General features: G+C 42.8%; 1 gene segment (V, D, J or C); it reads left to right on the forward strand.

Annotated features, from left to right (window-relative positions):
• Positions 1–583: 583 nt before the first annotated feature.
• On the forward strand, positions 584–12,597 carry LOC137362972 (T-cell receptor beta-1 chain C region-like). The segment is given in 7 exon segments: positions 584–635; positions 2,106–2,139; positions 2,506–2,591; positions 8,656–9,006; positions 9,326–9,346; positions 10,717–10,823; positions 11,769–12,597. Coding segments are annotated over 7 exon segments (678 nt in total).
• Positions 12,598–13,345: the final 748 nt, after the last annotated feature.

Below are 13,345 nucleotides of genomic sequence, written 5' to 3' on the forward strand. Positions count from 1 at the left end.
ACTAGATGGGAGTTTTAACACTGACAGGCATCACTGTGCTCAAATAACTACGATTATACTTTTGGCGATGGGACCAAGTTAGTAGTTTTCGGTAGGTGAACGGTTTCAGCATTGTATTCATTTTACAGTTTAATTGCTATTATGTTGCCTCCAATGGGGAGTGGAGAGGGTTTAGTTAATGATTTGACCCAATCTCCAGCCTGCCTTTAAAAGAGATTAATTTGCTTCTCTTTTAGAGTAACACTATTGTTAAATTGTTCCATTCACTATCCACTGGGATAGTCAAACTTGATAAAGCCATTTGTTGGTCTATTGTTATATTCTGTGATTGCCCACAACTCTCCATTATTCTAGTTATCAATGGGAATATCAAGAATCTCATTGTAGCTTTTTATGTGAAACTAAAGCCGTACTGGGATGTCGAACATCAGATATTTTGATGGAAAACCCTCTGATTTCACCTCTCGCAGAGGAATCCGTAGTAAAAGTACATGATAATAATTGATTGTAAAAGATCTCTGGAACTCCCTCTTCAACAAAAAGCTGTGAATCCTGGAGAGCGATTAGACCTGACAAAATTGAGATGGAAATAACTTTGTTTGGGGAGGTTATCGAGGGATATCGAGATCAGATTGGTAAATGAAGTGAGGTACAGATCAGCCTTTGAATAGAGGAGCAGGATAGAGGGGCTGAATGGCCGCCTCCTGGTGCAATAGGTTGTCTGGAGGTAATAGTTTTGTAATGGGAGTGTAACACTGTGTTATGGAAAGACCGAACCATTATATTTTGGCCAAGGGACCAAGCTCACAGTTTTGGGTATGTAAATGTTAAAGGCTTTGTTTGTCTAACTTGTCCTTGAAGCGGCCAACACTCCCAGCTTATACACACTACTGAGTCAGCGGCGCTTGAGATGGCTTGGCCATGTGAGCCGCATGGAAGATGGCAGGATCCCCAAAGACACATTGTACAGCGAGTTCGCCACTGGTATCAGACCCACTGGCTGTCCATGTCTCCGCTATAAAGACGTCTGCAAACGCGACATGAAATCGTGTGACATTGATCACAAGTCGTGGGAGTCAGTTGCCAGCGTTCGCCAGAGCTGGCGGGCAGCCATAAAGACAGGGCTAAATTGTGGCGAGTCGAAGAGACTTAGTAGTTGGCAGGAAAAAAGACAGAGGCGCAAGGGGAGAGCCAACTGTGCAACAGCCCCGACAAACAAATTTCTCTGCAGCACCTGTGGAAGAGCCTGTCACTCCAGAATTGGCCTTTATAGCCACTCCAGGCGCTGCTTCACAAACCACTGACCACCTCCAGGCGCGTATCCATTGTCTCTCGAGATAAGTAGGCCCAAAAGAAAGAAGATGGGATAGTCTATCATCATATTCTGTAGTTTCCCATTACTGTCCAGTTTTCGAATTATCAACCAGCACATCGACAATCTTATTATCCTTTCAAAAATATAGAAAATGCTGTGTGACATTAAACCGACAGAGAAGTGCATTGGGTTGTCTAACGTAGAATGTTATGGTGGAAATGCCTTCTTGTGATTGGCTGAATTGTTTTGGAATTGGGAGACATTCCTCAGGCTCTTTTCTCAGGAGGGTTATTGGGTGGAGTAGAATCCAGGATAGACATGGCTGTAAAGACATGACCCTAATACTTTTGTCAATCCATACTTTATGGGCTTGCAGCCAAAATTAAGTCAACAATTCTGAGCTGTTGCCGCATAAAATTGTTAACCTCACACTAATTAATAAAAATGACCGCTTCGATTTTGTTTTAGAAGATTGTGCTTTGCCTTCATCCGTATAAAATTCAATCCCATTCTTAAACAGAGTTTGTTCAGCTTGTTATGATTAACGTCCTGAAGCAGTGATCTTCTGGAATGAATGCTCACTGTTGATAATGGGACAGACTTCTAAAAAAAACAGTTGATGGAAATAATTCGACAAATATGCATGTTGGACACAAGAATACCACTCGGCCCATCTTACTAGAGTCGGCTGTTGGGAAATGTTCTCCAACTCGCCTCCCTCACCCCTTTTCTTTCTATACAGCCCTGCAATTTTCGCCTTTTTGAACTATGATCCAATTCTTTTTTGAAGTTCAATATGCAATCAGTATCTATCACACTTTCAGGTAATGCATTCCATATCATAACAAGTCGTTGTGCAAAGAAATGGCCCCCTCAATAAACATCTGGATCGTTTGCCAATTGCTTTAAATCTATGTTCTCTGGTTGTGAAATCTCCGGCCAGTGGAATCAGTCTCCCCCTACTGACTCTAACAAAGCCCTTCGTGGCTTTGAAATCAACTATTAAATCTCTCCTTCACCTTCTCTGGGAGAACAATCCCACCTTCTCCAGTCTGTCCACATAACTGAGTCCCTCATTTCTAGGACCATTCCAGTAAATCTCTCTCTGCACGCTCTCCAAGACCTTGACATCCTTCCAAAAGTGTGGTGCCCTGAATTGGGCACGAGACTCCAGCTCAGGCCTAACTGAGGGCCCTGGTAGTTTTACAACTGGCCTGTGACATTGTGTTCAGCTGGGACCTCGATCTCTTACTTTGGCTCTGGGATTACGTTCTAGGTAGGTAAACAAGAATAGATCTCAATATTCAAATTTAATTCGCTCTAAGTGTTCATTCATTGCTTCGTAATTCTGCCAAAACTCACAAACCTGGCCACGTACTGGAAAACTTGAGTAAATTTGAATCCCAAGATGCACAATTTTGCAAAGACAATGTTACCAGACTTCTCTGTGTCTACCCTCTGGAACCCCCCAACCCTTTCATAATCTTAGACGCCTCTTTCAGGTCACCTCTAAGCCTTCTCTTCTCTATCATAAAGGCTATTCAGTCTTTCCTGATAGGTAAATATGTATGAAGACGAGAACTGTGCACAGTGATCCAAGTGTGGTCTAACCGAGGGATATGGAGACCAGAACTGTGCACAGAGCTCCAAGAACGTCTAAGCAAATTTTACCATAATTTCTCTGCTTTAAAATGGAATGGTGGAGAAAAGGACAGACAAATCTACACATTGCAATTGGTTGAATGATAATTGTTCAAAGGTGTCAGAGCATTCGATGAAGTATCGTGTAATCATTGGTCCCCAGCAGTTTTAATACTGCTTTGTAACACTGTGTTCTGGAAACAGCACACCTCTCCGCTTTGGCGATGGGACAAGATTAACAGTTCTGGGTATGTAAAACCGAGCGATGTGTCCCCCCAGTGGTCAATGTAAAAGCATTAATCTTCACCAATGTAAAAGCAGAGAGGCAAGGCTCAACTAGTAGTGATTATCTTAATGGCTGAACTCAGGAAGGGCCACTGTCGAGTTTATAACAGATGCAAACCCGAGTCAACGATTTTGAAAGGACTCCAATCAAACACAAGAAGCCACAAAGGACCATTCATCCCTTGAGCCTCTTACACCATTCACTTAAATCATGGCTGAGTTTTATCTTAGCTCCAGCTACCGTCTTTGGTCCCATAACCTTTAACACACTGACCCAACAAAAATGATTGAATGTAATAAACAAAGACTAGATCTAGTCAAGATTGTAGAAGATTAGATACTAAATGGCAAACTCACCTAGTCTTCCTTCAAGAAAATAACTAAATTCAGTGCATAAGGAATTGACTTACATTTATGCTGAAACACTATTTCAAATCAGAATTCAAAGTGAGAGGTACGTGGCAATGTCCAAACAGTTTAACAATTTCACTACTTGCTTTCTTGGCATACTAAATAAATATAGGGAACAAGCTCCTGCATTGGCAGTCTACGGGAACTGTTAGGCAATCCTAGTTTTCTGATCGGAATGTAGCATTGTGGATGTAACTACTAACTTTCATTTTGGCCCCGGTTCCAAATTAACAGTGTTGGGTAAGTTTTAAAAAATGTAATGTTTTGAGTGCGTCAATTAAATTAGTTGTATATTTACCCATGGCATTGCACTCCAGTACATAACTGCACAGTGCTGTATGTCTGACCCTGCTACCCAGATTTCCCTCGTTGCCCCACTTATTACCAAATTATCGTAATAATTATTATATTTATTTCGCAATATTTCAGCAAGATGTATTCTGAAAACAAGTAGGATAAAGCAGAGAAGATTAAGTGGTGGTGGGAGGATTGATACCAGGGAGAAAGGATTTCATCTTTGTAGAGAGACTGGAAAAGCTGAATATTGTTCTCCTTGGAGCAGAGAAGGTTAAAGAAGATTTGCCAGTGTGGTACCAGGGATGAATGACTTCAATTGTGTGGAGATACTGGAGAAACTGGGGTTGTTCTCCTCAGAGAAGAGAAGGTTAAGGTGGGAATTAATATCATATTCAAAATGTCCAAAATCATATGTTTTGTAATAGAGTAAATAAGAATAACTCATTTCTGCTGGGAGAAGGGTCGGTAAGCAAAGAGAACAGATTTGTGATTGGCAAAAGAAACAAAGAGGGAGATGAGTATTTGCTTTTACACAGCCAATTGTTGTGATGTGGAATGCACTGCCTGAAAATAGCTCAAACAATGCATTTGATGCATATTTGAAGGCTAACAAATGTAGGGTTATGGTGAAGCAGCAAGAAGCTCTGGGTGTTCGCAGAAGATTGAGCAACCTGCAGGCTTAATTCTAATTGGTATCCTCTGATGCAGTGCGACATAGTACTTGTCTGCATCTTTAATATTGACTAATATCCAATAATAACAGCAAACAAAGCACAGGAGTTCCTTTGCAGGAGATTAGCTAGCATTCCAAAGCAGAGAAGTTACATGAAACTTATATAGAACTTTGGTTAGATCGTTGCAATTTCAATGAATTTCGATGTAAAATCCCCAGCACCAACTCCATCCATCTGGAGGGGAGAGACACTCTTGTTAGTTTTAGTGTAGGGTTGCAGCATGGTGCTTCAGGATATGAACAGTATTCTGGAGGGGGCACGAAGCTAAGCGTTTCGGGTGAGTAGCTGACAGTACAAGAGGTCTCAGTTAATGATGGATGGACAGAAGTCTGCTGTTGTTCTACGGATGCAGTTCTCTAATTGTGGGGAGGGATTTTAGCAGATGAACACGAGGATTCATTTCACGTGTAGGGGACATTTACGCGGGATTCGTGCATTGTTCTGTCAGTGAGGCGGTGGCTCCTTATTTCTGTAACTTCCTCTGGACCTAAAAGAAACCCTGATGATTTCTCTGTGCTCCTCCAATTCTGGCCTCTTGTGCATCCTGCCCTCCCTCGAACCCACCATTGGCGGCTGTGCCTTCAGCTGCCTGAGCCCTAAACCCTGGAATTCCCTCCTTATACACCTCTGCTTCTCTCCCTCTCTCCTTCTTTGAGAAGTATCTTAGAATCTACTTCTTTGACAGGTCACCTGTCCCTAATATCTACTTCGATAACTCGGTATCAAGTTGCTGTCTGAGTTGCTCTGATTTTTCACTGCATCAACGGTGCTAGTTAAATGCAATTTTTTTGTTGTTATTAATCACCAGGTAGGCCTCGCCTGGAGTATTGTGACCAATTCGTGGCGAACACACTTTAGGAAGGATGTCAAGGCCATAGAGAGGGTGCAGAAGATGTTTACTAGAATGGTACCAGACATTAGATTAGAGATACAGCACTGAAACAGGCCCTTCGGCCCACCGAGTCTGTGCCGACCATCAACCACCCATTTATACTAATCCTACACGAATCCCATATTCCTACCAAACATCCCCACCTGTCCCTATATTTCCCTACCACCTACCTATACTAGTGACAATTTATAATGGCCAATTTACCTATCAACCTGCAAGTCTTTTGGCTTGTGGGAGGAAACCGGAGCACCCGGAGAAAACCCACGCAGACACAGGGAGAACTTGCAAACTCCACACAGGCAGTACCCGGAATCGAACCCGGGTCCCTGGAGCTGTGAGGCTGCAGTGCTAACCACTGCGCCACTGTGCCGCCCCATGATGGGGAGGTTTCACTTGTGTTTAGAAATGGGAGAAGCTGGGATTGTTCTCCTTGGAGCAGAGAAGGCGAAGGGGAGATCAGTGTTGTTTTATTAAACTTATTCTTAAAATAAAGACACATTCGCAAGTAACCAGGAAAAGCAGACAAAATATAAAGGGAAAATTAATTGAAGACAAACAACAGCGTGGTGAATCCCGGAGGGAGGAAGTCCCAATAAAAGTACAATTGTTAAGACCAAAATTAAACTTGTGTTCAGCCCCTTTGGAAACAGGTAGATTTTGGGCAGCAACATGCGCAAGGCATTTTCTTGTATTGCAGCAAAGGTACCAAACTAACTAGTTCTAGGTAAAGACGCACCATTGTCAAACTGCATCTGTCAATTGCAGCTCAACTGGTTGAGAAAGAGACCAGTTCTCAAAATGCTGCTTGGGTTTAAGTATTTCAGTGAAGTTACACAATGGTGACACTCTTACCTCCGAGTCAAAAAAAAAAGCGAATTCCACATTCTCACTATTCTCTGGGTGAAGAGACGTCTCCTGAAATCTCCATTGGTTCAATATTCAGAACAGAAATATAACAAGATTCGGCATCAGTCATTGTGTTAATGATTTTATCATTTTAATATTCATGGAATTCTCAGAGTCTTGACTGTAAACCCAAACCTGTTCAGGTATTTCTTTCGCAATATTACGCTCATAGAGCTTTAGAGTTAAAGAACTGACTGTGGAGTGTAGTCACTGTTGTAATGTAGGGAAAGATTTCAGCCAAAATGCGCACAGCAAGATCCCACAAGCATCATTGCACTAAATGACCAGATAACCGGAATGGTGGATGTGAAGTGTTGAATGACGGATAAATATTGGCTCGGACACACTCCCCTTATTTTCTTTGAGCCAATACATTGTTTCTCAAACGGTACAATTTTAAATTGGGTGCAGGAACAGAGAAACCAGGGGGATGTATATTCATAAATCTATGAAGGTGGCAGGGCAGGTTCAAAAGGCTATCAAAAGTCACACTGAATCCTTTTGGCTCTGTAAACAGAGGCACAGAGGGCAAAGCAAAGCTGTTATCATGAACATTTATCAAACACTGTTTAGGCCTCAGTAGCAGCATAGTGTTCCATTTTGGTGCCACCCTTTGGAAAACAGGTTAAGTCCCCAGAGAGAATGCAGAGTAGATTGACTGGAATGGTTCCAGAGTTGAGGCACTTCAGATATCGTGAAGGGATTGTAGAAGCTGGGATTGTTCTCCTTGGAGCAGAGAAGGTACAGGGAAAATTTTAATTGAGGTGCTGAAACTCAGGAAGGCTTTCGATAGAGTTAAAAGGGAGAAACCTTTTTTTCCAGTGGGAGGAGGTTCGGTAACCAGAAGGACACAGATTTAAGGTCGTTGGAAAAAAAAAGGGGGGATGAGGAAATATTTTGTTTAAACAGCGAGTTGTTGTGATTTGGAATGTAATGCCTGACATGGTGCTGAAAGCAGATTCAATAGTAGCTTCACTTCAAAAGTAGCTTTCAAAAGGGAAATAGAGAGAGTTTGAAGGTACATAATTTACTGGGTTATGTGAGAAGAACAGGGTGGGGAGCAGGATTAATTGGCTAGTTCTACCAAAGAGCTGGAATTCACACAACAGGCCGAATGGTCCCCTCCTTTCATGTGTGAGTTTACGGTAGCACTAATTATTAAATATTACATTTGGGGGAAGAGACAAGAGTAGGATTAGAATCATAATGCAGCACACAGGGGGGCCATTCCGCCCATCGAGTCCATGCCAGCTCTCTGTCTGGCAATCCAATCAGTCCCACTCCCTCGCTCTATCCCTGTGGCCCTGCAAGTTAATTTGCCTCAAGTGTCCATCCAATTTCCTTCTGAAATCATTCATTGTCTCCGCTTCCACCACCCTTGTAGGCAGCGAGTTCCAGGTCATTACCACACGTGGCATAAAAATGTCCCCCCTCACACCCCCCCTGCATCTTTTGCACAGCACCAGAAATCTGTCTCTCCTGGTCCTTGTACCAACAACTAATGGGTGAAGTTTTTCTTTGTCTACCTTATCTAAATCCGTCATAATCTTGTACGCTGCCATCAAATCTCCCCTCAATCTCCTTTGCTCCAAGCAGAACAATCCCAGCTTCTCCAACCTAACCTTGTAGCTAAAATCCTTCATCCCTGGAACCATTCTGTTAAATATCCTCTGAACCCTTTCAAGGACACTCACAACCTTCCTCAAATGTGGTGGTCAGAACTGGCTGCAAAACTCTAGTTGTGGCCTAACCAGAGCTTTAGAAATGTTCCCCATAACTTCCCTGATAGGAAAGGGTTCTAGATAATGGGACAAGATGAGTGATAGCCTGGTTATTGAGAACAGGCTGGCCCAGAGTTCAGGGTAACACTTTTCAGATAGACAGGAGAACCTCTTTCATAGTGAGACAGACTTGTACTTCACTCAATGACTAAGAGGTTCAGATGATCAGTTTCTGCCACTTTGGGTTAAAATGTACAAAAGCAGGTATAGGTTGCAAACTGATTCTACGTTTGATGACTGATCGGTGTTCGGGAAACAGAGAGGTTTATTCTGGAGTTGGCACAAAATTAACTGCTCTGGCTAGAATTGAAAGGTTGATATTGTTTGGTGGTTTAAAATTCTCAAGACGGGTTTCATACTCATCCATATTGTCTTCATTTACTTTTCCTGCAGGCGAAAACGATACGATTAGGCCTGCCAAAGTTACGGTCTTTGAGCCCTCTCCCGAAGAGATTAGAGAAAAGAAAAAAGCCACTGTGGTCTGCCTCGTCAGCGACTTCTACCCCGACAACATCAAGATCCACTGGCTTGTCGATGGCAAGGAGAAAGATGCCAATGACACGAACATTCACACTGATCTCAATGCCATCCTATCAAAAGAAAATACATCTTACAGCATCAGCAGCCGGCTGAGATTCGACGCCCTAGATTGGGCTCGGTCCAAGAACGTTGAGTGCAGAGTAGATCTCTACACTAACGAATCAGTGCCTACAACAAGCAGTTCAACATTAGCTGTCAAAGCAGGTAGGCACACTAGTGAGACCAATACCATTTTATTTCAGCTTCAAAGAAATCAAAAGTTGCATTTATATAGCACCTGTGCTCTTATGAAAGTACGAATAAGCAAGTAGATGTATCAGTAAGTCAATACAGAAATAAATAATTCATGAAATAGAACAATATTGTCGTGTAAAGGGGAAGATATGGTTAAACACTCAATTAAAATGACTCTCAATATATTAGACTACAGTGCGGGACTCAATTGTGATAATCTACATTTACACAGTGATTTCATAAAATATTCTGATGCTGAATGTTTATTGATTTCTCTTTCTTTTCCCAGAAATGTGCGGTATAAGTAAAGGTGAATATCTATCTGCTTCTATCTGTATCTGGTCTCCACACTTTGTAAAGGAGGTGAAGGTCCTTGAGAGGGTGCAGAGGAGATTTACCACAATGGTTCCAGAGATGAGGAATTTTAGCTACAAAGTTACATTGGAGAACCTGGGTTGTTCTCCTTGGAGAAAAGGAGATTGAGGGGCTATTTGACAGAGTTGTGCAAGATTATGACAGGTTTACAATAGGTAGACAAAGAAAAGTTGTCCCCATGAGTTGCTGGCATAAGGACTGGGGGGGGGGGGGGGGTCACAGTTTTCAGGCTTTGGGAAAAAGATGCACTGGGGGGGGATGTGAGGCAGAAGTGTTTTATGCAGCGAGTGGTAATGACCTGGAAGTCACTGTCTACGAGGGTGGTGGAAATGGAGATAATGAATGATTTCATAAGGAAACTGGACGGACTGTTGAGGGTAATTAACTTGCAGGGCAATGGAGATGGAAGGGGAGAGCTGGACTGATTGGATTGCTCTGTAGAGATCCTGCATGGACTCGATGGGCCGAATGACCTCTTTCTGTGCTGTAATGACTCCATGACTCAAAAAATATTCACCAATAATTCTGGAATTATTACTGTGTCAGACATTTCATGTATATACTCATTTCAACATTTCCAAGCTGTAGTTTTACAGTTATACATACTATCATGCACAACGAGTTTATGAGAAAACTCCTCTGGGAGGGAAAGGCCGTTGGAATTTCGAGACCAGCCGAGTCGAATGATATAACCTCACGGTCCTCTTGGGTTCAATGCCTCAGGGAAATATGTTGCCCTGTGATGAGGGAGAGGGGACGCCTGGGGATGGGAGGGGAGGGAGCTGTGTACACCTGTCTTAAAACTTACAATTCCTTGGGAGTTGATAGTGTGAATCTGGCGTGGAGATAAGAGGGACAGTTCCACTTCCCAGAGGTTAAATTAGTTTAACACATCATCTCAAAGAAGGTTCCTCCAAAGTTGCAGTGCAGCACACACGCTGTCTACTGGCACTGGGAGAGTCAGTCTGGATTATGGGGTTCATTTCTTTGGACTGGGGCATGAACCCACAATCGTACGACTCAGACAGGAGAGCGTTACCCACTCAGCTGGAGCTGATACATACGTGAGCCATAGCTGACACAGAAGTTACAGCGGCCCCAATTCAGATCGGCCATATTGCTGAACTCCATTTGTAGTGAGGAATACCCCAGGGCTCCTTGCGTCAAAGGGAGATCAGTTCTGCTTTCGCAGCTCGACCCTTACATTGGGCTGCTTCACTGACACACATGACATTTTCACGCAGTAGCATTTCTTGCCTTGAGAGAACAGAGATTGCAACATTTTCTGTTACATTTATTTTACAGAGGCGAAAATCCAAAGCATGGCAACAGCAAAACTGACATACCTGATCCTCATCTGCAAAAGCATCTTTTATACAATTTTCATCTCAACAATTGCTTGGAAAACTAAGGTAAGATTAAACTTACTGAAGTCCTTAATCTTGGTATTGTCATGGTGAAACTGGGTAAAGAAGTTTCTCCTGAATTCCACACTGAAATTACGAGTGACTATCCGATATTCACGAGCCCTAGTTTTGCATTCCTATTGCACGCAGATGGAATACACCAATTCACTTTCCATTCATTCCTGCGCCCACAACACTAACCAACCAATTTAATCCAGTTGAACACAATTGTCAATGTTCTGGAATTTCCCTTGGAAAATAATTGAACTTATTGTGATTTTACAAGACTTTATATGCAAGGTTAGGAATGCATGAGCAGGAAAGAGCATGTGCATGGTTCGTCTCGATTATTCATGCACATGATGATCTGGTCAGGACAGTGATGTCGAGTCATTGGAGAGGGTGAAGGGGCGATTTACTTGAACGGTATCAGTGTTGAGGGACCTCAGTGATGTGAGGAGAATACAGAAGTTGGGATTGTTCTCCTTGGATCAGGGAAGGTTAAGGAGAGATTTAATAGAGGTGTGCACAATGATGAAGGGTTTGGATAGGACAACGAATGGGTTAACAGCTTCAAAGAGGCAGCAGGATTGCCCAACCAAGGACACAGCTGTAAGGTGATTAGCCAAGGGAGCAGAGGGGCAGGTGAGAAATATATTTTGAGCCAGCGAGTTGTTGTGGTTGAGAATGCACTGGCTGAAAGGACGGTGGAAGCTGATTTAGTAGCAACTTTCAAGAGGGAATTGGATGAATACTTGTTTGAGGGGGTGGAGGTAGTGGGGGAGGGAATAGTCTCAGGGCTATAGGGGAAAGAACTGTGAAATGGGACTAATTGGACAGCTCTTTCAGAATGCCAGTATGGGCACGCGGGACGAATGGCCTCCTTCTGTTCTGTATCAGTCCATAATTCCATGACGATAATAACGCCCTCTTTTTTTTATCATATACCAGACGTCTTACAGCAAAAGGTTTGACTGATCGTCGCAAATTAATGAACTCAAAAGATGGATAAGCAGCAGAACACACGAGGGAGCAAGGGGAGAGAAAATACGATTATTGTGAATATCTCGGGGTTGAATTTCGTCTAAACCACTCCCGCTGTACTCGCGTAACTTTGGCGGACAACCCTAAATACCCATCACCACTGCGGGAAACGAACAGAGGAAATTTTAAGCCCCAGTCTGTCTTTTCCACTAGAATAAGTCCTTTCATATTCTCGTCAATGTATTAAATTCCTGTTGTCTCAGTAGGTGAAGCTTTGAGAAACGTGCAAACTTTTTTTCCAGTTTATTTTGTCTGTTTATTAATTATTATTCTGTGTTGTTTGAAACGTTATAAAGAAACAGACAACCTTACAGGACGAAAGGAGGCCACTTGGCCCATCGTGCAAGTGCTAGCTCTTTGAAAAAGCCAGTTGTTAATGCCAAGGCGATCAATTCCAGCTTTGCTGATCTCTCCATGAAACTTAAGTCCCTCATTCCGTGCAATTCTCGTAAAGCTGTGTATAATATTAAGCAGTAGTAAACAAATTGTAACTTCAAGTTCTGTTTGGTGCAACTATTAATGTCTTTTTTCCCTTTTCTGTTAATGCAGAAATGTTATTACTATTTGTATCAGACACCTCATCGATTGCAGATGGAAAATGCGCTCATAATTGTCCATTATTTGTCGTGGGGTTCTCAGTGGATCCAGTATCGACAGCTCGCTTGTGATCTTCTACATTTTTTTTCTTTTCTTGTTCACTGGTTAAGAAATAAATAGAATATTTCGACAAAGAAAACCGTTTCTCTCCACTATTATTTCAGTTTTACCCCACGCGCTTGGCACAACATTTCCAAACAACATTAAAATATGCAGGTAGGCATTAGATGAATTTTATTGGGTAACGGGATCAAGGGATATTGAGCAAAGATGGGGAAATAGGGTTGGTGTGCAGATCTTCCATGATCTAATTGAATGGCGGAACATGTGCCGGGGTTTAATGGACTCCTCACACTATGCCTATGTAATAGGCTCGAGGGGCTGAATTGGACTCCTCCTGTTGCAATGCAACAGGCTCTCCTGGTTTGAATGACCTCCTCCACCCAATTCTATGCAACAGGCGTGAGAGGGCAGAATCGCTTCCTCGCTCTACGTGGCAGCTTCGAGTGGGCTAAATAGTCTCCTGTTTCCCTGTTGCTATGTGTAACCCATCCCTGACAGCCACTGAGAAGGTGGCGATGAACTACTTTCCTGAACACAAATGAATGTCTTTCTAGGCCATTTCAGAGAGCGGTTATGAGTCAACCACATTGCTGTGGGTCTGGAGTTGCATGTAGGCCAGGCCGGGTAACGGCTGCAGATTTCCGTCCCTAAAGAACATGAGTTAACCAGGTGGAGTTTGAAACAAATCTCTCGCAGTTTCAAGGTCGCCATTGCTGATGTTAGCTATTTATTGCACATTTTGAGCTAATTAGCTGATTTGAAATTCCCCAGCTACCATGATGGGATTTGAACTCATATCTTGGGATTATGAGCCCAGCCCATTC

The sequence above is a fragment of the Heterodontus francisci genome, unplaced genomic scaffold (genome assembly GCF_036365525.1).
Source record: "Heterodontus francisci isolate sHetFra1 unplaced genomic scaffold, sHetFra1.hap1 HAP1_SCAFFOLD_454, whole genome shotgun sequence".
NCBI classification, from domain to species: Eukaryota; Metazoa; Chordata; class Chondrichthyes; order Heterodontiformes; family Heterodontidae; genus Heterodontus; species Heterodontus francisci.